Genomic DNA, 27,013 nt, shown 5'->3' with positions numbered 1-27,013 from the left:
TTGGCTCTCCACCGCCAAGCTGCTTAGACACTCCAGCCTTTCAAATGCTCCTTTCAACAAGCCGAGTGTCCCAGTCCAGTCCACTCCACAAAAGAAAAGAAAGAAAAGGAAAGGAGAAAACCCCCAAACCCAAAGAGAGAAACCCAACAATAACAACCCAATGGGAGGCTTCGCCAGCTCCTGCCCAAACAAAAGGAAGACAGAGCGTCTTCTATGAACATCCTGGGCCAAAACAACACTACAGAAGCCAGGGAGGGAGGGGAATAAAATCATACATTTTTAGATAAAAACCAGAAAATTCCCAGGAATGCAAACTACTGGGTCAATCTAGGATACAAGATCCTTATAGATCCCAAAGAGTGTGTGAGTTGTGGAAACACCAGGATTTAGGTCTGCAAGTTACTTCTCTCAGGCTCAACGTTTCCATTCACCTCATTGGTATATACACTGAGCACCTACTACATACAAAGCTGGGTCACCACTGAGGAGCTATTAAAAAAAAATAGAAAAATTTAAATAGACAAGACCTTCTAAACGCTCTTCCAAACATGAAACAGCTGTGTATTTCACAATAACAATACCCTCGTAACTGCTTTCCCATCGAGAATCAAATGCCCCGAGACTATCAATGTAAATGTAGCTGTCCCCTCCCCCGCCCCAAATCATCATTAAGCAAATATGAAGCGCGTTCTCTAGGTCTTACGACGAGGCTTAAAAAAAAACCCATGCAGATACTGAAGGGCTGGAAATACAGACAAGGAACCTCAAGTTTCCTTTACATTTCAGCTTGTCAGCAGCGGTTAGGAAAAACACCACCTCTCATTTCTGCTTCATATGTTTTCGTTATTGGTTCATTTACACGGCGCTGCTCTCCCAGCGGCAGTTAGTACATCGTTTTGTCATTTCTGCCTTTCCCCGCCATTAGTGCAGGCTGCTGAGACGACACCCTGGCTGCCCCCCAAGTGGCAGGCAGCATCCGACCATCCCTTCCCTCCAAGGGGTCCCCGCGTTGACGAATGTTCACCAACACCCATACATCATTCCCAAATTGGTCCAAATGAATTAAACACAGCTCTGCTTAACATTACGAGATTTAAATGGATTTTCTCTCTACAGGTCTGCCCCATAATTGGGTTTATCCATCTTGTTGAAGTACAGTTTACACTTGCTAACATCACGCCAATTCAAGCTACATTTTCTGCTCCAGTGGCAGGAGCAAGGCAGATTTGTCATCGGATCATAACAGGTAATTCAAACAACAATTAGTTTGATGACGGCCCGTATGTCAATGTCTGTTCCCAGCAGCCCCGCTCACACTCCACGCTCTCTGTTCCTCAAGATGAATTGTCTTCACAATTCTTCAATTTCAATCATCAACAATGCTCACTGAATCAGCTTAAAAACTATTGACACAAGACTATCTTCTCTCCGGGGCATCTGCACCAAAGCCCTGGTGAAAAGATTCCCCCACCCCCACCCCCACCAAGGGCTCCCCCTCCCCCCCACACACACATCCATTTACAAGCCTTGGACAATTTCTGATTTTCAATCAAAGTTCTTTATTCTAGCACCTCATCTCCACCTCAAAATTCAGGGAGGCGCAAAGTGTGGAAAGAGAAAAGAACGAATTTGCTTGGGTGGGCTCAGCCACCCACAAATAGGAAAACACTTGTTTCATTTTGGGGTTTTTTTGGAAGTCCCCTGCAGAGATTAGCAGGTGTCAAAGTCTGAGAAAATGTTACAATCCAATAGGTAACATTACTTGTCATTTAAAAAAAAACAAACAGGTTCCTGTCCTGGCGCAGTGGTTAACGAATCCGACTAGGAACCATGAGGCTGCGGGTTCAGTCCCTGCCCTTGCTCAGTGGGTTAACGATCCGGCGTTGCCGTGAGCTGTGGTGTAGGTTACAGACGCGGCTTGGATCCCGCGTTGCTGTGGCTCTAGCATAGGCTAGTGGCTACAGCTCCGATTAGACCCCTAGCCTGGGAACCTCCATATGCCGCAGGAGCGGCCCAAGAAATAGCAAAAAGAAAAAGACCAAAAAAAAAATTTAAAAATTAAAAAAAAAAAAACCAAACTGATATTGCTTTTAAAAACCAACTAACTTCCAAGCATCTTGAAAATTAGAAGACAATCACAGAAATAAACCAGTCCAACATGGTCATGCACTGTTTGAACGATGCCACAGTCACTAAGACGGGGTGCGAGTTCATGCACCGAAGGAGAGCTGAAACCAAAATATGAGATTCCCAGGAAAGAACCCATTCAGTCTACATAGGGATTGAAGGTCTATCTCAAATTATTTGGGTGAGTACCAAAGAACATATTTATTGGTGTTATGAAGGAAGCTGTTAGGAGAAAAATGCAAACTTCTGTACTCTGTTCCCTTTCTGCCCACATTGTGTGTTATTTAAACAGGTCCACACCCCTTGCTGTACATCTACTAGGTCCCAGGCATTCCTGTACAGTGCTCTAAGGATACAAAGATGAGCGAAACCCAACCTCAGAAGAGCTTATATTCCAGTCAAATGTTACAAGGGCTAGGCAGGATTTTCAAGTGACATAAGAGAAACGCAAACAGCAACCAACAGGAGTCATAAATCTTTGTTACCCAGCAAAGATAGTCCACGTTATCAAATTTATCATGTGTGATGCTCTTGACAGGAAATAAAAAATATACAATGCACGTCGGAATGAGGCATATTCGACATCTACGAGTACTTCACACAGTCCTCAGTGGTTAAAAACAGCTGCTTGTATTTATCTGCTACCCCCCTATACCCACTTCATTACAGACCTGCTCTCGTTTAACCTCCCAACAACCTTCTAAAACAGGTACTAGCATCATCCCCATTTTACAGATCAGGTAACAGAGGCTTGGCAGTACCTGGACCTGAACCCAGGTTATCTGACTCCAAAAGCATGAGCTGAACCACCCACCCCCTCTTGAACCTGTCCCTTTAAAATGCAAAGGCAGGTGTTCCCATCAAGGCTCAGTGGTAACCAACCTGACTGGTATCCATGAGGACGCAGGTTCGATCCCTGGCCTCACTCAGTGGGTTAAGGATCTGCCACTGCCTTGAGCTGTGGTGTAGGCCGGTAGCTACAGCTCCAATTCGACCCCTAGCCTGGGAACCTCCATGTGCCATGGATGTGGCCCTAAAAAGCAAGGTAAACAAATAAATAAAATGCAAAGGCAATGCTATTACAGCCCAATGGCAGGGTGCACATTTTGTCAAACCAAGCCCGTGGTTCTCAACCGGGGCAATTTGGAACCCCCACGGGACATGTGACAAGATCTAAAGACATTTGTGGTTGTCACATTTTTGTTGGGTGCTAGCAGCATGGAGAGGGCAGAGGCCACGCTGGTGCCAAACAGACATGTGCTGCCATGCACAGGACAGTCCCCTGTGCGACAAGGAGTCATCCAGCCCCAAATGTCCCAGGTGCTCAGATGGAGGAAGCTGCACTAAGCCACCTGAGCTCATCCTGCCTGCAAAGACAGGCACACTTCCGGTCCAGGCCTCAACTGGTGTAGAGGCTGGGGTAACCAAGTGTCTTTTCCAGCTGGTACCCTTAAAAAAAATGGGGTTTTGTGAAGATGCTTCAAAGAGTCCACACATAATTTGACTCTAATGTTGCTTTCCACAACATGCTAGAGATAAAGTAATATACAGTACCTGTACCTACTTTTAAGCTTTACTTATTTTTTCAATCTCAAGATATTACTCATTAAAATAGTAAACAAGCCGCCAGCCATCCAGGGGTTTTGGTGGAACCCTCAGGAAGAATGGTCTAGTGCCACTTCTGCCGAACTGAAGGATACGTGGGAAATTCAAGGTAAACCACTGAAAAAAAAAATTGCACCCACTTATCTGTCTGACCAGGATTTGATACCATGCAACCAAATCAAACTCCAGAAACAAATTAAGTGCTCAGCTTGATAAGCCTGCAAATGTCAGCCATAACCCACTTAGAAACGTCTGCGCGTAGCCGAATGGCCCCATGATTCCTAGGGACTTTATAAAAAGTAAATACTATTATAAAGTGCAACTTAGAAAATGGAGTTACGAAGAAAACACCACCAGCTGATTGCCGCAGACCAGACCTCTACACCTATGGGCTGTGGCCCAGAAGGGGGGACACCTCTGGCAGGTAGAACAGTGGTTTTCCATTCTTGCCAGTTGTTCTCCTCCAAGACAACCAGACATTCCCTCTGCATCCTCACCAGCCCTCTTACAAGACCATGCAGGCTGAGCCCCAGGTGCCTTAATATGGTGGAGGATGAACAGACCCAAGTCTCTCAACTCATACAAACACAATGATAGCGTTAGAACAGAAAGAGAGTAAAAACCGGTAAGGCAATCCTGTAAAACTGGATTGTGTCTTTAATCTGGCCAATGTAATTGCAACTGCTACTGGCTCAGACAAGACCCTAACTTCTCCTTGGAAGATGGACATGAGGCTGCCTTGGACCCCTGGCTTCTTGTCTCCTCCGTGTTGGGAGACCTCAGACAAGGCAATCCACCCACCTCTCGGCTCCCCGGCTTCCTCGCCTTTCAAAATGGGCTCCACCTTCGCTCCCACTCCAAGAGTGGTCTGGAGAGCATCACCCTCTGAGGGCCGTGTTAGAAATGCAGACTCTCAGGCCCCACCCTGGAACTAGGAATCCTGCACCTGCACTTTCACATGACAGGGAAGTGCCAGCAGTACGGAGGCTGCCAGACCCCGCCTCAGCTTCAGGGTCCCATAGCCCCTTGCCCGTGACAGCAGACTCCCGCCTTCTCCCACGGGTAGTGATCATCACTGGTTACCTGCTGGAGGAATGTTCTCCAAAGAGAGACCGACTCCCACCACGGCACAGACGTCCCTTAAAGGACTCTGAATGCAACCAGGCTTTTCTCCCCCAGGGACAGGGAGTCAAGCTAACATGAGCCCCCACACAAACAAAAGAGGTTACAACAGCTGTTCTCATGAAATGATGTGCTTCAGAATCCTCCAAAGAGTGGGACAGGGTACAGATTCCTGTAGTCCTGAGGCCACGGCATCATCTTTAGTGCTCCCCCCCTGCCCCCACCCTGGGGATCATAACGTGCCGCCAGAGCTGGGCAACAAAACCCTTGCCCATCAGTTCTCAAATACTGCCTGAAAACTGGTTAAAGCTGCAAATGTCAGGACCTACCCTGACCTACAGAACCTGAAACTCTGGTGGAGCCATGATCTGCATCTCGACAAACCCTCCTGGTGATGCTTGCTCATAGCTGTGATACACAGACCCAGTCCTAATGAAGGAAGCTCTCCAGGGGATTAAGCCCAGAATTCTCCATTTCTGAGCAGCTCCCCAGGCAGTTCCTTGGTACACAGCCCAGAGAGCTGGTTGGTCGCCACTGCTGAGCCCCCAGACCCTGCTGAGCCTGAGGTCAAGGCCGAGGCTGTGTGGTTCAGGCTCTCTCCAGCCTGAATCCTAATGCCTTGATCAGGCGAAAACAGCTTGGATATCTGAGTCTCCACTTCCTCACTTACAAAATGGGGATAATGGTGGGCAGAGCAGCTACACCATTCGGGTTTCCTTCTGTGTTGTTATGAAGAATCGATCAATAATTCACACACAGCACTTAACACCAGACCCAACGCATCGGGAGAATTCAATGAGCAGAAGCTGCTATTATTATCAGCTGTTGTTACTGCCTCTGACTCCAAAGACCAAGCACATTGTTGCCCAAGCTACTCTGTCAAAAACAAAGAAATGCCTCTTCCCGAGCCTTGCAAAAGTTACCTGGCTCTCTTCACGTAAGCGGGGAGACGGAAAGGCGTCCACAGCTCATCGGGACCTAAGGGCAGTCTAGTTTCTCACTCACAGTGAGAAAAAGTTATCCGCATCGAGTACCTGGCCAGCCTTCAATTTTTACTCAGCTAGTGAAAATGACTGAGCAGACGATAAGTGATCAATTGACTGATGTCAGAAGCCTCTGGGGTCAGAAATCAGAACCCTGATTAAAAATGCAAACTCCTGGGGAATTCCCTGGTAGCTCACCGGGTTAAGGATTCGGTATTATCACTGCTGTGGCATGGGTTTGATCCCTGGCCGGGGGACTTCTGCAGGCCACAGGTGCAACCGGAAAAAAAAAAAAAAAAAAAAAAAAAACAGCAGTAGCAGCAGCGAACTTCCAGGTTATAGCCAAAACCTACTCATTCAGACCAAGGGGAGTGGGATGCTTATAAACCAGTATCTAAAACATCACCAGAATTTAAACTCTCTGATGTGTTCTGCCCAGGGGCCTGGCACCTAGTAGATGCACAATAAATATTCCCCTCTTTTTTGGGCCACACTCATGGCATGCTGAAGTTCCCAGACCAGGAATCAAACCCTCACCACAGCAGTGACAGCACTGGATCCTGAACCCACTGAGCCACCAGGGAACTCCACATAGGAAATATTTTTGAATGAATGAACGGACATTCTGGGGTATGGTCTTGAATCGGACAATTAAGCTGAAGTTGACCAGGACAGCAAGTGAATGAACCCTCTGAAGGAGTTAACTGGCATCCAGAGGCTTTGGCAAACTATTCTAGAGAATGCTCTCCATGTCTGTCACTCCTGGCCACACACAGATACGCTGCTTTCTTTACAGAAAGTGGACGTGAAATCTCACAGCCAGGTCTGGTGATAGGACTAAAGGAAAAGTGAGGAAGCAGCTGTACCAAGAACTAAAGGCGTTTCTGGGAATTCTCCCTCTTAGCCCAGATCTGTTCCTCAACTGAGACAGCAAAGCCTCATGAAAACTGAAAGGCCAGGGAACTTGTGGAGGAAGGAGGGGTCTAGAATACAAGAGACCACCATCAGACACATGAAGTGGGGGAAAAGCCCCCACTTTCTGACCACACCCGCTGGTACAATTCCCTGGCCCTTTCTATCAGGAACACCAAGGATCAACTGGAGCAGAGAGATGGTCTCTGAGCTATAGAATGTGAAGACTCGATGTCAAGTTCACATTCAAGAATAAAGGGTTGGAGTTCCTGTTGTGGCGCAGCGGAAATGAATCTGACTAGGAACCATGAGGTTGCAGGTTCAATCCCTGGCCTCGCTCAGTGGGTTAAGGATCTGGCATTGCCATGAACTGTGATGTAGGTCGCAGACACGGCTTGGATCTGGCGTTGATGTGGCTGTGGTGTCAGCCGGCGGCGGCGGCGGCAGCAACAGTTCAGATTAGAACCCTAGCCTGGGAACCTCCATATGCTGCGGGTGCGGCCCTAAATAGACAGAAAGGCAAAAAAAATAAAAGAATAAAAGGGTCAATACCGGCAGGATGCTCTCCAGCCTCTATCCTTCTTTCGCTGGCTCCATAAGCGCCAAGGCCCTGGAAGCAGGTCCTCAGGCCCTACTGAATCAGGGCAGACGAGCTCTAAGACCAAGCAGGAGGCAGAAGTGAGATGGGAACTTGCAAGCCTGTGGATAAGAGGGAAAGCAACACCCACTACAAAATCTCCAGCGCTCAGCTGTGTCAACAAATAAAATGGTCCATTTCTTCTGGATCCTCTCCTAGTTGTCTTTGTGCACACACGCGCACACACGCACACAAACCACTTCACATCTGAAAAGAAAAACAACCAAGAAAGGTCTACGCAGTTTGTTTTTGCTGCGTGTGGAGTTTTTTTTTCCTAAATCACATCTGACTTGGTGTTAAAACATCAACCTTTGGCCAAAATACTCTTAAAACAAAGCCTTAATTGGTTCTGGAGTAGCCCTTCTGAAAACCAAGGGAAACATCTTCTATGGGTCTTGACCTTGATTACAATACTGCTCTTGGGGCTGGAATGATGATGAGGGGAGGAGTGTGAGAAGAGCTCTCTTCAGGGAGGCAGTGGTGCCGAAATGTTTACCCACAGTCACCTGCAGGACATCCCTGGCAGGCGTCTGCAATGGGCCCACCTCTGCACTCAGCCTGCACGGCCTCTTCCCGGCTTGATGGAGAAGGTGGGAGGAGTTCCCAGGAGCTGGCGCCAGAAAACAAAGCACTGCGAGAAGGGGCCTGCCCTGGAGTTTGGGCAAAGTGGCCTCTGATCCCACCTATATCGTGTTACTGCTCCCCTCCTAAGGGGTCCACACATCTAACAACAATTCAAACGACAACACTTGAAACCCAGTGTCCAAGTCTCTCTCAAAAGAGCAATGCAAGCTAAACGCATATATTAGTCTCCCCGTCCACGCCTGGCGATGGACAACAGAAGCCGCCACACATATTCCGCCAAAAGATGCAGGTGAAACTGGAACTAGGACTTCATATTCATGAGAAGAAAACTGGAAGCAATTCAAATATCCCAAAACACAAAAAGGACCCGTGCATTGTGGAATAGTACGGAGCAATAAAAAATAGCCAGCCACGCATCAGGCAATAACAGGGTCAAAGCTCACACACCTAATGCCAAGCGGGGCCAGACATGAGACAGTTTATTTTACACAATCCCATTTTTTTTTGTCTTTTGTCTTTTTGCCTTTTCTAGGGCCACTCCCGAGGCACATGAAGGTTCCCAGGCTAGGGGTCAAATCAGAGCTGTAGCCATGGGCCCATGCCAGAGCCATAGCAACACGGGATCCGAGCCGCATCTTCGACCTACACCACAGCTCACGGCAACACGGGATCCTTAACCCACTCAGCAAGGGGAGGGACCGAACCCGCAGCCTCATGGTTCCTAGTCAGATTCGTTAACCACTGCACCACGACGGGAACTCCACAATCCCATTTTTAAGAAGCCAAAAAACAGGCAAAACTAATCCATGGTGAGGATTTTTTTATTGGCAGTGGTGGGAAGCCTTAAATAAACAAGGCTCCTGGAGTGGCTCATATTCTTTTTCAAGGCCCAGCAAACTACAGACTATGGGCCCAATCCTGCCACTGTCTGTCTTTCTAAATAAAGTTTTATTGGGACCTAGCTACACCTATACTTCTACTGCTGGGTATTATTTTTTTAAAAAAAGTTTTTCACTTTATTTTATTATTTTTTATTTTTTTGTCTTTTTGCCATTTCTTGGGCCGCTGCTGGGGCATATGGAGGTTCCCAGGCTAGGGGTCGAATCAGAGCTGTAGCCACTGGCCTACGCCACAGCCAGAGCAACGCAGGATCTGAGCTGCGTCTACAACCTGCACCACAGCTCACGGCAACGCTGGATCCTTAGCCCACTGAGCAAGGCCAGGGATCAAACCCGCAACCTCAGGGTTCCAAGTCGTATTTGCTAACCGCTGAGCCACGACGGAAACTCCTGGGTATTATTTTTGGTTGTTTTCACACACAACGGCCGAGCTGAGAGGTTACCACAGAGATTGTACAGCCTACAGAACCTAAAATATATGCTATCTGGCCCTTTACAGAAAAAGCGCTTCAACCCCACTCTATACAGTGATTTGGGTGATAATTTCATGGATGTTCACAAGAGTTCAGAAGTTCCCACCGTGGCACAATGGGATCAGCAGCGTCTCTGGAGTGCTGGGACGCAGGTTCGACCCAGCCTGGCAATGCGAGTTAAAAGGATCCGGCATTGCCGCAGCTATGGCACAGGTCGCAACTGTGGCTCGGATCTGATACCTGGCCCAGGAACTTCCATATGCCTCGGGGCGGCCAAAAAACAAACAAACAAACAAAAACACACTAAAGGTGTCTGCATGGTGTCGTACTTATATCTCAACAAAACTCTTTACAAGTCCATAGAGTTAAATAACTATGTCTTCTACAAAAAAAAAAAAAAAAAAGCCTTTTTATAGATAGGTAACAAGGCCTTACTGCATTTCACAGGATACTTTATTCAATACTGCTCAATGGCCTATATGGGAAAAGAATCTGAAAAGGAACGGATATATGTGTATGTACAACTGATTTACTTGGCTGTACACCTGATGTTAACACAACTTGTAAGTCAACTATACTGCAATAAAATTTATTTTAAAAAAATAAACAAAAAATAAAAAAGGCCTTTTAATGTTCATCCCAATTCTATTTGTGTTAACATCTAGGTAGAATATGGCCTTCGTGTGGCCACAGTTGTGGTCAAAACTGACAGGAGTCAGGAGATTGTCCAAAGTGAAGAAGACCCCCCAACATATCAACCGGTGCCGTGTCCAAGGCTTTTCCAAGATCAGGACACGTCTACGGAATCACTAGGAGGCCATTCATATCAACGGCGAACTTGGCCACGTCCTGAGATGACAGGAGGGGGGCGGGATGGGAAAGGAGGATGCATCTTGTGACGCTCGGTGTCATACTACTCGAGGTTATTTTAGGATATAGCTTAGGAGAGCAACCAGCTCAGCTCAGATTGAAATACAGTATTTCTCAAGGTTAAACCGTTTTAAATTTCCAGGGAAGAACATTGTGCCAACAATCACGTTGAAGCCTGAAACGGAAGACCGGGGCAGAGCGAGAGGGGCTGCTCCTCTCTGCACCAAAGCAGAACCACCCTCTCCTCTGACCCCCACTGGCTCCTGAGCTGCCATGTGCCTTGGGAACAATTTTATTGCATCTGAGGGTTCCTTTTTTTTTCCCCTCTTTGCTTCTTTTGGGTTTTTTGTTTTGTTTTGTTCTGGTTTTTGCCATGTATCCTTTGATGATCCAACAAAAATTACAGCTAGCTGCCATTTGGCTTGGCCTCGTCCTGGTCTAGGAGAGAATGGGGGAGAGTGGATACGAAAAGCATGGTGGTGCAGGGTCTCTGATGAAATGCCTCTCTGTTTGCCCACACGGGCAGCAGGCCTCAGCCAAGAGAAGCCAGGGAGAACAATACCACCTGTTCATTCATGGAGGAACAGAAGTGGTTTCAGTCCTCCCAACAATGAGCCCCGTAACGTACTCCACCTTCTTCCCGAGAAAGAGCTTCCCATGGCCCGCACCCGTGCCAGGTGGTTTGGAGAAAGATAAACTGCTTGGCCTAACAAGGGACACTTCAGCAATGGGTGTAAAGACACGACAGCTGGGCTGGCCTCGGCTGGTCTCCCGGTGACATGGCCCCAGCCAGCCTTTCCACACCAAGATAGGGATCGCGGTCCTAATTCACCCTCACCCATTCCCACAGCCCGGGCAACAGGATTTTCCAGCCCTCCGCCAGATGCAGTGGGCCTCAGAACATGGGTCATCCATCCATTCGTCAAGAGTTAGGGGCTGGGCTTGCTCTCCAAGCAAGCCCTGAGCCTACACTCTTTTCTGGGAGCGAAATGCACTGTGCTGTTAACCAGAAGGAAACAAGGGCCCCCAGCAAGAGTGCCAGCAGGCACAGCAGCCAGCAAGAACACCAGCCTGGGAAACACCTGGGGTTAGAGAAGGCATACTATTAAGAGCCACACTTTCCCCAAAAGACACCCATAGGTCAACAGCCCAGGTGCAAAAACAATCAAAATGTGTTTAAAATAGGTCACCATCACCTTGAAACAAGTACCAAATATTAGGGATCCACCGAATAACTACGTCTGTGGGACGTATTTTTCACCGGTAACATACTTCACAATGTACCTGGGGCCGAGGGCTATTGGAAGGGCAGCTCCGGGCAGAGGCAGATTTGAAACAGCAGAGCTACAAAGAGGCGATGTGGTCGAAGCTCCACTAGACCACAGGCACAGACACAAGTGGATCTGCAAGGGGTGACCATAAGCAAGGGAGCGGTGGGATACGGTGAACGATACACCCAGGGGACACCCACTTCCAAGGAGAGAAGACCTGAGAGCCAGACTTTAAAGGCCCAACAACGGGGTTTCAAAGACCTCCCTCCGAAGGGTTAACCCAGAAGCAGAAGACTCAAGAAGTTTCGGCACCATTAGTTACACCGTGAGGTCCATCCATCCTGGCAAGGCCAGGCAGACAGACGAAAATCCTATTAGTCTGCTCTCCCTCCACGCCTGCATTCTGTTGGCATGAGTTCAGCTGAGTCTATATTAGTCTGCGATTTGTTTAGCCTTTGGATTTAAAAGAATGGAAGTACTACGTGAGCAGGAAACAGGACACTCATCAGAAGCTGGGATCCGTCGCCTTTCCCTCCCAGCACTTCTAGTGTCATGTATCAACAGGTCCAAGAGAAATCAACATTTCAGAACAATCAGGTCAAAAGTGATATTCTTAGCACCACTTAACATGATTTTGAGGCACCGGAAACAACTCTCTGGCTGTCACCCAGCCTCCTCTCCCCTTCCAGCCCCCTTCATTCTTCCCGCTCACATTCCGCTGCCTCACTGGAGTCCAGTTTAAGACCCCTCCCCAAGCAAAACACAGTAGCCAAGCTTGGGTCTGTGGGCCCGACTCGCCTGACCAAGACGCTCTTAAAAAGCACAGGCGTCTCCTTCTTTCTGGATCTTTAAATCATTTCAGCAGCATTTCTTCTGCCCCTGTTTCTTCTTTCCTTCCCACCCGCCCCGCCCCCCACAAACCAACCACCACCACCACCGCCACCGCCACCGCCACCGCCACCACCATCATCACCACCATTATCATCACCACCGTCGTCCTCAGTGCCATCATCTGGGTTGGAGGAAGGGACAGAGAATAAAAGACACAAGAGACCTACATAGTGACAAATCAAGCGTCGGGATCTCTTGCGTGTCCTACCTGAATTGCAATCTGGTGTTCAATCGTTTTGTACGCAGAGTAATGTGTGCTCCCGGACTGAAAATGGAGCTGTAGAAAGAAACCAAATCAAAGCGTTCTGCTTATGTCACAAACTACAAGAAAACATCTTAAGCAGTTTATGAATAGCAGACAAACCTTCCGAGATTGAACGGCAGCCTTGGCATTCAATCAAGACCTGTGTGTTTTTATTTGTTGCTATAAATAAGATGCTCATCATCATAATCTAAAGTTTTTCTCTTTTTTTTTTTTTTAAAGCACCTATTCAATAAGCAAAAGGGGGAGGGAGGGCCAGGAGTGAGGATCAATGACATGAAAAGGAAAGACGGACTCCCATTAAGACATAAAGGAAAAAGCCAGTGTGCTGAGCAGGATGCTGCAGGAAAATTAACTGGGTGCTGCAAAAATCATCAGAATTGCGACACATAGGCGAGAGAGAAAGGACCGGGAGAGAAAGGATGTAAGAAGCCACAGGACTGCAAAGGTACAAGCCCCCCAGAGTTCTAGTAACTGGGCTCGCACTCTCAAAACACAATTCTATTTGGGGGAAAACAAATGTGGCAGGCAGAATTCAGGGGCCACCCAATGCCTTATACATTCTTTCGCAACGACTAAGCTCTCAGTCCCAGGACAGTTCGGGACAACCTGCTCACACTCTAGGAATCCACACTTCCCCAAAGAGGGAGCCAGCCAGTGCCAAAGAGCCATGGAGTTCTCTAGGGACCACCTCTTCCGGGGCTCTTGGGTGAAAGTGCCTCCCTAGCTCACCCAGACCCTCCACAGCAGAAGGCCTAAGTCTCTCCTGGACCTTTCCCCCTGAAGCCTAAAGATCCCCCAACAAAGAAGTGGGGAGCCCCAATTAAAAAGGAATCCCAAGATGACTCTCCAAATTCTTTTCCCAAATAATACTTGTTAATCTTGGGCTCCAATTGGGAAAACAAACACCATCTGCTGATTTATTCTAGAAACAATACGACAATCACTCAAGGATCTCGGCAATATCTGAAAATGCATTTTAATTGGCCATACACGAACCTATGAAATCACTGCCCATCCCCCTCGCAGCAAGAGGCACATCAGTTGCATTGCCAAACACAGATCTGTACCATGAGAGCAAACTACTGCAGGTACTACCACCGCACTCTTAACTATGACCAGAACTCTCCCGTAGAGCAAAGCATAAACTAGCCTGCAAGTTGCGTTTCGGACCCCACCATCATTTTATATCTTGCTCCCTGGAAGAAAAATTATTGTTTTTACCAGTTTTCACTTTTTGGAAAAAAAAGAAAAGAAATTCACATAAGAACTTATGAACCAAATCAAACTAAACACCACACAGTAGTAATGAAATTTTTACAATAGCCTAAATCCATGCTGCTCAGGGGATAAGGCTGTATTGTCCTCCACTGCAGACCCAGTGGGTTCTGAGATCATTATATCTGTTCCAAATGAACAAACAAAAAAACACTGTCTATCTATTAGGAGTCTGATGGCTTCCAAACATAATAGCCTTCCCAGTTAAAGGGGGGACACAATAAAGGTGGGCCAAAAAAAACATATTCCTTTACCTGTCAAAGCAGAGGAATGAATCACACTCCCTAAAACAACAAAAGATAAAGGCTGAGCAACAGAAGATAAGCGCGCCCCCCCCCGCCCCCGCACACGCCCCCCCACACACGCAGAAGCAGTTCATCCAGAGTGAGTCACTGAAAAAGACAGATGAATTTGCCCCCTTGGCCCCCCTGTCCTTTTTGTGAAAACTGCCACTCAGTAAGCGGAGATCGCACTAATTACTGTGACAATTCTGCACCGTGTTAAAACAACTTTTGTGCAAGGGACAGGTTCCGCTGCGAGTTTGGAATTCTTGGCGGACAGCAGCTCTTGTCAGAGAAGGAGGCTCTCCTGCTCAGGAGACAAGGCGACATTAAAAACTCGTCCCCCTTTCCAGCCGGTTTTACTCTGCACTTTTCCAACTGCCTGATTCAGAGCTTGATGGAAACTTGTCCAAGCTTTTCTTCCCACAAACCCTGCAGAGCCCTAAGGCAATCTGCACTCAGGGTAACCACAGAAAATCTCCCATCATCAATTAAAACGGAATGGACACCTGATAACTAAGTATAGGTGGTGGAAACAAAATTTCATATAATCACGGCCTTCTGAATAAATTATTGAAACTGTGGCTAACCCAAGTTCCATTTTCATTTGTCCAGGTCCATGCTTAGTCCTTGCGTTCATCACCACCCCAGAGAGAATGCTGCAATTAAGACAGTAAAAATGCAGCTGCAAGGTCCTTAAGAACCTGGTAAGACAAAGTTAATTTCACCTTCACACACAAACCATCCCAACATGCCCAAGCAATGCAACTTTCCTCCTCCGGTGTCCAGGCACACAGAATACCTCGCACCCGCTCACAAATAACACAAGGCACAAGCTCCAATCAGATCTTTCCTTCCAGCCCGTACCCACTGTGTGTTGGAGAGATTTTGAGCTCCATTTCCCCCCAGCTACAGCGACCAAGACTTACAATTTCTCGATTCTCCTTTGGGTTTCCACCCCCTCTTTTCCCAAACACTTTTCTAAAACACACTCTTTAAACGGCTTTTTCGTGCCCTGTAAAATACAAAGATGCCTTGTTCATTAGAGTCTAGCTTTTTCAGACAAAGATAAAATACAAGGACCCAGGAAAAACTTGGCATTCCAAACTGGAACAATAATTTATTTATATCTCCTTAAAGAGAGGGTTGGCCCTTTGGGGGATTTTTCTGGAAGAAGAGGGGAGGTGGCGAGATCTTAAAACAGCGATCTAAGGCTTATCTGGGTTTCAAGAACCAGGTTCTACCACGCTGGGGCTCTTGGAACTGCCCCTGCAGCACTGCACTGTCACCTCCACATCCAACAACTGCGGCTGCGCACGCAACACACCTTTGTCATGGTGCCTCCCTCCCTGGGGGGGGTGTCCTGAAGCGGCCCCACATGAGAACTCCCGGGTCCGTCTCATGTCCCGCCTTCCCGTGAAACTCTCAACAAAACATTCTCTTCCCGAGCACTTGCCAAGCCCAGCCACCCATTCTGACACCGCGAGATGACCCAGCCCTCTCTCGGCCAGAAGTGCCCTGGAGATGTGCCTGTGCCCTGCAGAAGGTTGCCGAACTTTTCTAGCAATTCAGTACCACCTCCCTTACCATCCTATCTCTTCCTCTTGTTCCGTTTCTCATCACTACGACTGGCCCTAAATTTGATGTTGCAGATACAAGACCTCAGAGACGCCCAGAGACAGGAGGAAAGGGAAACAGCTTTTTCAACTGCAGAGATCTCATCCTCGAAGGCGATTTACAAAACTGAAACCCTACCTTCGGTTTTCCAGCACTAAGTGAACTTCCAATAGGATGGAGATTAATTTTTGTATTCCTATTCATTTCACTAAATTGAGAAGAGAGGGAGACTTTGCTTTATTTCCAGTTATATGAATCACCCAGCTTTCTCTTTTATTAGGAAGGAAGGAAACCCAGATTCATTTCCTAAAAAGATTCAATGTGGGGGGCTTCTTAGTCCACCTTTCTCTCTGCCCTGTAGCTACTACCATGCTACCAGCACTTAAAGTTTCATTTCCATGTCATTAGCATAAAAGACAGAATAGGGGTTTAAGTCTATGAAAGACATTTTCTTAGGTCACCAGTCATTTGTCAGAACAGAAACAGCACCCCCAGCCCTCTGCTGGGAGCCTCTTACATTCAGTGGGAAATAAACTTCTGCCTTGGCCTTTGGGACCCTGCCTGCCACTTTAGAAAGTGCCAAGGGGGCTTCTAACTTCCAGGGGGGAGGCAAAACCAGCACTCACTAGTAGGTATGGGGGCTTAAACATTCCTGCAAAGATCTAGACAGGGAACATCTGTACCCTCCTAAAAAAAAAAAAAAAAAAAGCAACCTAACAAAAGCAACCCCTTTTCACTTCCTGGCATTCTCCTTCAGAAATTCTGCTGCAACAAAACGCACGCTTTTAGACACAGGAACAATCTCTCCTACTGTCTCAGTGTTCCATCAAATGTCTATTTACCCTCATTAATTTTTCTTTTCTTTTCCTCAACCTGAAACCATCAGCCATGAGTCAGAGAACGATCATTAACTTTTACAGCTTTCATACACATCCACCTACTCACTTTTGGGGAAAGAAGTATTGACTTGCAACACTGCCTGAGACCAAAATCCTCTAAGAAGAAAAAAAAGGAGGGGGGGCAGTTAAATCGCTTCAAGAAAGTTATATCTATAGGTCTGTGGGGGGTTACTGCATTCATTGCTTTTTCACTCTGTGCTGCAGTATCTTGCAACCACAGAAAAAAATAAAGAAGAAAAAGTTGAACTTGGTTATGGTGAGGGGCATTTCTGGACTGGTGTTTTGAGAGAAATTAGATGATTTTCTTTAAACATCAAAACATAGTTACAGCTCTTAAACTGGGAGAGGGGAGCACAAAGTGAATTAAGTTTCCTGCTCTTGTACAAAACACATTTCCAGCATATAAAAACACGTGGACGTAAAGTGCTGAGACATGCTCCTAACACAGCATTTTTCATTAAAAGTTGCTACACTCACACTCTTAAAATGATGCCCCATCATTACTCCATTTAGCAGTCACAGCGCTGCAACTCCTAACGAATTAATTTGCATTAATGCATCCTTCCTGGGGTATGCCATTGTAATTCAGGCTTAATAAAACTGACACGACAATAACATAGTGCCTTTTATTTCACTTTCCCAAACAAACCAACCCACCCAAAGACCCACACAAATCCTCTCGATTTTTTTAAGCATTTTTGCTAATATATTTAGTACATCATAATTGGCCCAGCACGCAAGAACCTAGTTATCTTCTCAGTAAATATTTATAGCATCACTCTTTCCCATTCATTCTGCATTTTCTTAGAGATCTCACTGTAGCCTACATCTGCAATTCATTGACTTTACAATTTACCACATGTTGGGATGGGAGAGGTCTTAGCTCCATTTGAATCACTACACAAATATGCAAGTGATTTATCGGTTTCAAACTAAAGACTGCAAGAGAAGGACTCCACTTTTCCTGAACAGTACTTCTTCTGGCAGACCATGAACAATTACAGTTCGTACTAATTAAGCTCTGTAAATGTGCTGGCCTTCCTAATGCCTACCAGGCCTCAAATTTATTTTCATGATGCCAAACTTTAGCGAGCAATTTTAACTCCTTCAGAGCTGATCCTGCTAATGGCCATTCTTCCCCTGTAGACGGAGCTGTTTGGGGGTACTCCGTAAGCAAAAAAAAAAAAAAAGAGAGAGAGAGAGAGAGAATAAAACATAACAGATTGCATTACCAGCCCGAAATCAGATGTGCCTAAGGAAGGAAAAAACCTATCTTGGGAAAACCGAGGAACACCAGGGCTGATAACCCGTTCAAAGATCCCACAGCCCCATCTTTGTAATGAGCTGTTAAGGGATTCATATCTGTCCCTGAGGGCTAGTAAGTTTCTGCATTCCATTGATTAGAAAATAAAACCTTTCAGCCTCGGTCTTTAAGTTTGGGTTGGAAGGAGGGAAGGATCCAGCCAGAAATGACAGCCCCCCCCACCCCACGCCATAGCCGACGCCCCCGCCAACACCTCAGCATCCCACTCCCCGTTTACCATGTGGTCAGTTGGTAACACATCCCAGAACAGCCCACTTTTTTGAGAATAAACTAAAATCGGCAGGATAATTAGCCTTCTCTCTCAGATTGGGGTCTCAACCACAGACGCCCCCCCCCCATCCTCACACAATAACTTCTATGAAATATATCTGCTGCCCGATGGAGCACTTTGGGTGAAAAGTGGACTGGAACCAGTCTTGACTGAGCAAAGCAACAGAGCTGCTAACAAGCGCCCTCCCCCCATGGTATTTCCACCTCTCAGAAGAAACTTCTAATCCCTAATTTCAATCAAGCCATTTCCTCAAGCCCAAATCTGGGTTCCATCTTTTTCTACTTTTCTAATCTTTCTTAGCCAAGCATTTACTCTGCCTCCCCTGCCACTTTTCTGTGCTTCCTCCCCCAGATATCACTACACTTTCCCCAAATGAGGGACCTGCCCATTCCCATGGCTTTTTTTTTTTTTTTTGTCTATTAATTCTTGTAATCAGCTCTCCTCACGCTGTGTCATTTTTTTTTTAAACCTTCATATTAACTAGCGCACTATGCAATGTGTGTATTCTCCCTTCCAGCTCAGCACAACATCATGGAAATTAAAGAGCAGTCTCCCCTATCAGGTTTCTTTAAGTATTCTGGGAAATATGCACAATATAGGCAGCAACATGGTCTCAAAAAAAAAACAAAAAACAAAAACAAAAAAAAATGGCAAGAAAAGAAAAAGGGAGAAACCAGAAGGAGAAAAGATGCAAACACCTAGAGCAACTTTGCTTTTGAAAAAAAAAAAGCATTTGTGTAGAGCCCCCCACTGAATTTCCATTCCTGAAAGTGCTCTTTATAAACGTGTATAACAATAGCCTGGAGGAAAAGTACAAGTCAGCTGCCAAAGGAGGAGGGGGTGTCTGTCCCCGTAAGCTCAGATCGGAGGGGTGGGGGTCAGGAGGAGAGAGTCTAGCATTTGCGAAGGGCTGTCCCCACCGCCCCCCCCATCTCATTGCTTATAATTAGTGAGAGAAATTTGAGCTACTGCCAGTGTCTGCGGACCTTGAATATTATAAGGCCAACGTGGCGTCAAATATCTTAACATTCATAAGTGTTATGGGCTGTAAATAAAGCCTGTGGATTTATGACCCGGTGGCGCTTGCCAGCAAAAGAACTGGGGCACATTTCTTTCAGCAGACCTGTCGAGGTGCAAGTTTGCCTTTGGTTGTAAAATTAACCATTTCCTTCACAAATGTGCTCAATTATAAGTCACAGTTGAAGATTTACTTACACGGGTGCCAATATCCACTCCCAGAAGAAACTCAGGCGCCCACATCACACACCCCCTCAAAAATAAAAGCCTCAAGGATTTGATTCACCCCTCCTTCTCAAAACTTCGGAAATGTGTCACCCCAAAAGAGTTATAAATGTGGTTAAAGATATTATCTAATTGCACCTACCAAGACTAAAAAGCTTACACCTACTTCCTTGGTAAGTGCTTATTTATTTGGCAACGCCATGCTTTACCAAAAAAAAAAAAAAAAAGTTTTAAATCACTCCTCGCCTGAAGTCTCTTCCCTTCCCCCAAAATAATGTCATCTACTTCCTGTGCAGGAGAGAGCCTTTGCTAAATCCAGGTTGTCTCATACTTAACTGCCATTAAACCAACTTCCACAGAACTTCCAGACAGCTGGGGAAAAGGTCCATGGAGTTTTAGTCATGGTCCAGAAACACGCGTCCACACAAAAATTTGCAGCTGTCTTTTCTCTACAGTGCATTTTTAATGTGATGGGGGGGGGGCCTGTTGTGAAACATCTGACAAAATATAAAATCCTCTTAGATACCTTCTAGTTTACCTTACCCCCTGTGCATGTGTAAAAGAAGCTGCCCCAACATTTCTCCACCAAGAAATCTAGGCACTTTTTGCATGCACACAGGCACCTCATGGGCTGTGAGGAGGCATTCAAAACCTGGAAAGACGTCTACTGTAATCTTTAAAAGCACAGCCTCTGGTGCAACTATTAAAATGCTGGTTTTCTAAAGCAAATATTTTTTTAATGGCGTGCAGAACTGCAGTTATCCTGCGCTGCTAACAGAACAGCATTCTTGATCTGCCAGCCCCCGGAAACCTTCCTGTAACTTTTTCACAGCTTGCTAAGAAACGGAAAGCTGACCAGCTTCCAGCAGGGACTCTAAATGAAATCCATATCAGTAAAATTAAAATCAAGGTGGAAAACGCCCAGCAAGAACGGAGATTGTTTTCCTCCAAATCTTTTCTCAATCAGATAGGGGGCATCAGTGAAAGCCACTTCCCTTTAGCAGTCAAAAGTTTGCAAAAACACTTCTTCCAGATAAACACTTTAGGCTCCCAGCTGCCTCATGGTATGTTTCTGGGGTTTCAGAAAGCTTTCATTTCAACAAACTGCAAAGCGCTGGCATATTAAATTTATAATCATTAAAATATGACTTATTGGGTGAATGGCGAGCCCATAATCCAAACTGCAGACATGAAAACCCAACCTATAAAGATTAGCACAGAATTAATACTGTTGCATTGAGATTGAAATCTAAACATGTTCGCCATAAATATTTCTGAAGGAGATGAAAAACAATTAGCATAAATACCAAAGAAGGGCAAGAACACCTGTTCTTTTTCAGGGCGATAAGCATTTTATTGTTCTCTATTTAAAATGTAATGACCTGTGTAATTACAGTAATATTACATTGTTATGTAGGGGCTAGGAATGTCACACTTTGAAAAGTGTTGTCAAAACAATCAGGGGTGAAGGTGGGGGGTGGGAGGACAACGGGGAAGGACCACTATTAACCCTTCACACTCCGAGATCTAAATCTTTTGTATTAAGAAAGGATTATGTTGTTTGAGCGAAGAGAAAACATCCATTTTTCACCAGGCAGAAAGAGAAGTTGTGCCGGGCTAAATAAAACCCCAATGAATAGGCCCCTCTTGGTTTCCTTTAAATGCTGGATTCCAAGTTCAAAAATGAATTCAAGATGCTGCTTATTTATTTGTTCAACCTTGTAGCAAACAGCTTCAGCAGAAAAGCAAATCCTTTTGCCTCAAAGAAGATGTGAAGGCTCTAAGAATCAAGTCCTTAAAAAGAATTTCAAGCCTAACTGGAATTTCGGCCACCATCTTCCACATTCTCATTTGACAGGAGGGAAAAAGAAATGTAAAACTACTTTTTCCTATCAACTTTTATATGGTAACAGTATTCTTATCTTTAATACACAAATGTTACCCCAACCCTAATATCTGCAGTTCTATCACCTCCCATCTACTTAACCAGACCTCTGGATTCAATGCTTTTTTGTATTCGAATCTCTTTTTAAAAGCCGTTCCTATTACTGTATCAAAGGCTAAATTAATGTTATGCAGAAATCTTTGTCGTTTTAAAATAAAATTATTACTATCAAGCTTTATGGCGTCTCCAGCAATTAAAGCATTATTCTTGAGATAATGTATTATTCATCATAAGCCCATTTAATGATACTCCTTAATTCTTTACGTCCTTAAATAGAAAAGCAGAACTCAGGAATCCAAAGAGTTTGCTTTTTTAAAGGATGCAAATGCTTACAGGTACACTCATAAGTAACAGAAAATGTAGCCAAAAAAAAAAAAAAACCCCACCAACAACAAGGAGGGTCGGGAAAAGAATAAAGCATCCGGCCAATTTGTCTTTACACCTTGCCCTCAAAAACACACTATGAAGCACTAAGAATTTCAGATGAGCATGAAAAGACCGCTATCTTGCCTATAGACTCCTTCGGCAGCTGTATCAAATCTGGAATTGCAAGCCGGCCCTCTGATCGAAGACGTCAGGAATGACACACAACAGCCTCTCAGCCTCATTTCCATTGCTCTGCTTACAGCTTAAATAAATAACTTTAATTCTGGAACACAGAAGCTAACCCAGGTAACAGAGGGAGGAAGGGCCCGTGCACACAAAGATGTCTGTTGGTGTTTGACACACAAATACTCCAACTGCCTCCTGAGTTCACAAATGTCTTCTCACACTCAACCTGACATCACAGCACCAGGCCACCCGCTAGGTCCACAATTAAATAACTAGTAGTCCTACAATGTCCGCAAAGGGGATGGGACTTTGGGAGCCTTCCTTTCGCACCGGGAAATCATTTCTTTGCCTTTAACAATTTCCCTGTGTCCTAATTTGCGGCACAGCACAACTGTAGGAGTTTCAGGAGACGGTAGGGCAAGGCTGCCAGCCGTCACAGAGAGGGAGTTTGCAAAGAGTCAAGAAGGCCAGCCGGCCCGCCATCAAAGCTCAATATTCAGATGGCCTTTCAGATGGCTAAGTGGATTTTAAAATAATACCAGAGAGGCTTCCACTGCAGGGGGAGGGGAAGAGAGTAAGAAATTCTCAGGGTTACTTTGGAATGTCGCTTGGTCGGGTTGGTTATTACACACTCTCCCATTCTGAGCCCAACACTCCGGGTTCAAGATGCCCACAAGCACCCAAGAAAAAATACAAGGAAACCAGAAAGTGTTTCTTCCCCTAGAGCTGCAACCCCATAGCCCAGCCCCTGCAGCCTGACAAGAGCTGGCTCTGCAAGAGGTCGGGCTGAAACGCTCTCCCAGCTTCCCAAGCATGCAGAAGCCTGGGCGCAGGGGCGGGGTGGGGGGATAATTATTTCTCTTTCCTAGCCATAAAAAAATGACCGGTCTAGCATGCCCTTGCCATTTTTGCCAGGGCCCCAAAAAAAAACAAGTCAAACCTGATAGTTAATATTTTAATGCTTAAAAACACTTGTAGATCTATCTGATCGACTCCCGTCCGGCCAACTCTCGGCCATTAAGCACCGAATCCACAGCTGCTGAACAGTGAGTGCACTATTTCAAACTGCTATCTCGAGTTACCGAAAAAGAAAAAAAAAAAAAAGAAAAAAGAAAAAAGAAATGTGTGTAAATAAGAAGAGGTAGGGAGACCAACCCAGAGAACGTAGAAAAATGACAAACCCGAGAAGCCGGGGCACAAACGTCTAGAGATTGTGTCTAGAGATTCATAAGCCAGGCTTTCTAGAGGCGAATGGGATAGGAGGGAGGGGGTTCAGGGCGAGGGCAGGGGGCAGAGGCCGGTCGGGGGAGGGGGTGAGCCTTATTAACAAATGTCAGGGGTGCGCGAGGGACGCAAGCTGCGGGAAGCACCCCCCGGAACCTGGCTCCCTGCGCCGCCCTGGGGCCCCCAAAGTTGGGTGGCCCTCGATCAGCAGCCCACTCCCTTGAACGACTGGCGCCCTCGGCCTCCCTCACCCTCTGTACACCCTTGGGCCCCGCACACCCTGGTCTCTGGCCCCCCAGGGCCCCCTGAGGGCCTTCTCGGAAGCTGGCGAGCGCAGACCCCGCTATAAACCCCAAGACACCGAAATACATCAAGTCCGCTCGGAAGAGGCCATCCCGCTGCCAACAAACCAAGAACCGCGGCCACAGGGGCCTCTCCACCTCGCGCGGCCCGGGAGAGCCCGCAGCCAGCGCGCCGGGCAAACGAGCCCGCCACGACGCCCAGGGCGCTCGCGGCCCTGCGGGGTTGCCCCAGAAAAGGAAGCCCAGAGCCCTCAACTCTGTAGTGGGACCAGTCTGGGAAGCGAGACCTTCCAGGGGAAAAGGGGAGGAGGGCTGAGAGCCAGCCAACGCCACCAGAAAGCTAAACAAATAACCAGCCGAAAGAGAAAGCCGAGGCGCTTCTCCAGGGCCCCGGGCTCCGCGCGCCCGCTAGTTCAACAGTCCAATGCCTGGAGGACAAGCCACCCTCACTCAGCGCAGCCCAGCCACTCGGTCCCCAGCAGCGGCAGCCAAGGGGTTAACCGGGGAAAGCCCAAGACGCCACAGAAGAGGGAAGGAAGGGAGACAGAGGGAGAAAAGAAAGAGCCACACAGTCATCTTCCCAGGGTGAAGAAACAAACACCACCACCAAAGGGGGCGGGGGGAATCAGAGCTCAAAAAAAAGTTCTTCTGATTTACCTCCTCCCCCCAGTAAAGCCCTGCTTGGAAAGAAAAGTCTCCCCAACACCACGAAGCAACAAACTGAAAGCAAGAACATGGCGAAGTGCAAACAAATCCAGTCCACAAAAGGCAGAAAAGTTTGGAGAGTTTCGGGCTGCCAGGGCCACGAGCGGGGGAGGGGAGGCGGGGAGGGGAGGAGGCGGGGAGGGGGAGGGAGGGGAGGGGGAGGGAGGGGGCAGGGCAGGGGCCGCATGCGGGGCCAGGCGGGCGGCGAGGGCGGGCAGGCAGCGGGCGGGGGCCGGGCGCGGAGGCACTTACGGTTCGGGCGGTGGGCGAGAGCGATCCGTTGGGGAGGTAGGGGCTCGTCAGGTCGGGGATCATGATGAAGGGGTAGCCGGGATACGGTGGCCCCTTAAAGAGCCCTCCATCTTGCCTCTTGGCGGCTAACATGGCGGGACGGCGAGGGGACGGCGGCGGCCGCGCGGACCGGGAGAGAGCGAGGAGAAACTTTTTAGAAAGTGCCCCAAGTGGCCGGGCGCCCCGGCCCGGCCGGCGCACGGCCGGGCCGAGCGGGGCCGGGGCACGCGGGGCGGCAGGCCCGGGGGGCAGCTCCCGGCGGCTGCGGGGCGCGCGGGACGTACTCACCTTCTTCCAAACTTTCCCGGGATTTATCTCGGAAACTTTCGGAGCGAGGCGGAGGCCGTCTTTCCGCCTTCCCGGAGGGGTGGAGGTGGGGAGGGCGAGGGGCAAACGGCACGCAGAGGGGGGAGAAGGGGGAGAAAAAGAATCAGTGGGGTGGGGGGTTTGGGGGGGGAGAGAAAAACAGGGTTACAACTTTTTGCAATGGTGGCACCACACGCACACGCCGCTCGCCCGGCCCCGCGGCGCCCTACCGCCGCCCCCAGCCCCGATTTCTCCCCTGTAAGCAACATTTGCCAAGCCCAGGAAATAGATTCAGAACCCCACCAGCCCGAGGGGCTTTTCCTACCTCGGAATCGGAGGAGCTGTTTTGATTCGTTTCTGATTCATTGACTAGAGACGATTTGACATCAGCTAAATCCCTCTCTGCCGAGGAGTTTTCGGAGCTCTTCTCCTCCTGCTCGCCCTCGTCTTTGAAGGAAATCAGTTCGTCGTTGGCGCCTAGGTCATCTCCTCCACCGCCGTTCAGCTGCGGCATTTTTTTCACCCACCAGCAGCAATTTTGGAAGAAAAATGAAGGAGGAAGAAAAGCCAAAAAAAAAAAAAACCCAAAAAGTTTTACCCCCCCAAAAAAAATATTGCAAGAAAAAGACGAGTCCAAGGTGAACTTTTTTTCTGCTTTGGGGTCTTTTTCTCCTGGGGAGGGGAAAGAGGGAGGAGGGGAGGGGAAGGGGGGGGGAGATCTTCTGCACGCGTGAGTTTGGGTTTCTTTTTTCTCTCGTTCCCAAGGATCCGATCAATGTGCAAAAAAATAATAAATAAAAAAAGGGGGGTAAAAAAAAAAACACCACCAACAACAACAAGAAGTCAGATATAAAGAGCAAAGGGGGGGGAAGCCGAAGATACAGGAGGAGCTCGTGCCGCTCGGATTTGAGTGAGTTGAAGTTAGACTGAGAGCTTTTCAGTTCAAAGGCGGCGCTGATTGACAGATAGAAAAAGGGGGATCGAAATCCGGAGGAACGGAGTAGTCTGGGAGCGGAGATTATTGACAGGGCGAGAGGAACACACTCGCTTAATGAGATGCCGAGGGGCGGGGCCGGCCGGGTGACGTCTGCATAAATAAACAGCCGGGGTGGGCGGGGCGGGGGCGGCTAACAATGATCCTTTCGGGCGCCGGGAGAGGGAGGAGGGAGAGGAGGAGGAGGAGAGGGGCGGGGGAGGAGAGGGGCAGAGAGACAGAGGGAGGAGTGTGCAGGGGGAGAGGCCTGCGCTGAGAGAGTGCGAGCCCGGGAGTCTGGGCGAGGGAACGGGGACTCGCTCCGGGAGGGGGCCGGCTTCAGAAAGACAATGCGGGGTAGGAGAGGAGGGGAAGAGGGTGGCGACCGAGTCAGGAATCCGAGCCGGGAAAGGCGGAAGGAAAGCCCACTTGGGGGGCGGGGATGGGGAGAGGCCCAGAAAAAGTGCACTTTGGAAACATTAGAAATAAGTCTTAAGGAAGGGGAAAAGGAGGAGAGTGTTGTGGGGAATGGGTGGGAGGGTGGGGTGCTTGGTGGTTTAGCCAGCAGTGAAATCAGCCACCCTCGGGCGGGATGTAACAGAAGTGGTCGAAAAAGAGAGATCAACCCTCCACTTTCAGAGAGCCTGGGGAAGTGGAGGGCTGGGCAAAGTTCCTGGTCATCTGCAGTGAAAGAAACTATTAACCCACGAGGTCTTCCCTCCCCTTTTTGTTTATTAATAGTGAATCATTTCATTAAATCTTGTCTCACTAGACTAAATATGCCAAAATGACTTTTTATCCAAAAAAAAAAAAAAATTTCCAACACTGTGGTGTTTGTCAGGGGCATTAAAAATATCCTTAAGGAAAAATGCATGATTCATTTCAATGTAGTGTTGTGGCTTTTTGTTTGTTTGTTTGTTTTAACTGAGTTGGAGGCGGTAGGAAATGAGTTAGGATTCAAAGTCCTTTCTGGCTTTGGAAGTGAAAAGTTTGGGCGTTAACATCACCAGGGAAAATAAAACTGAAAGTTCACCAACCTCTGGGATCAGTGGTGCTGGAGTCTTTCTGGAAGGGGGTCTGAAATGAAATTCCCGAAAGACTGACCAAATAATCAAGATGTAGATGGCTCTGGCAGGAAATTGCTAACCCAGCTGATGCTTGAAGGC

The 27,013-nt window shown here is 47.5% G+C and overlaps 1 protein-coding gene across 38 annotated transcripts in view; it reads right to left on the bottom strand.

The window, feature by feature from the left end:
• The window catches only part of TCF7L2 (transcription factor 7 like 2), a 203,315-nt gene extending 177,393 nt beyond the window's left edge, over window positions 1-25,922 (bottom strand). For 8 of the 38 annotated variants that reach the window (XM_047761310.1, XM_047761315.1, XM_047761316.1 and 5 more), the window contains exons 1-4: window positions 25,200-25,920; window positions 24,857-24,923; window positions 24,530-24,654; window positions 12,584-12,652 (exon numbers count right to left, since the gene is read on the bottom strand). In XM_047761310.1, coding sequence (XP_047617266.1) covers window positions 12,584-12,652; window positions 24,530-24,654; window positions 24,857-24,923; window positions 25,200-25,388 — 450 coding nt within the window. In that variant the 5' untranslated portion in view covers window positions 25,389-25,920. Of the gene's footprint in view, window positions 1-12,583; window positions 12,653-24,529; window positions 24,655-24,856; window positions 24,924-25,199 lie in introns of all 38 variants that reach the window. The other 30 variants (XM_047761323.1, XM_047761322.1, XM_047761326.1 and 27 more) reach the window with 10 other exon arrangements.
• Between the last annotated feature and the right edge of the window lie 1,091 nt (window positions 25,923-27,013).

The sequence above is a fragment of the Phacochoerus africanus genome, chromosome 15, assembly GCF_016906955.1.
Source record: "Phacochoerus africanus isolate WHEZ1 chromosome 15, ROS_Pafr_v1, whole genome shotgun sequence".
Lineage (NCBI taxonomy): Eukaryota > Metazoa > Chordata > Mammalia > Artiodactyla > Suidae > Phacochoerus > Phacochoerus africanus.
This window is presented reverse-complemented; position numbering and strand designations above follow the sequence as displayed.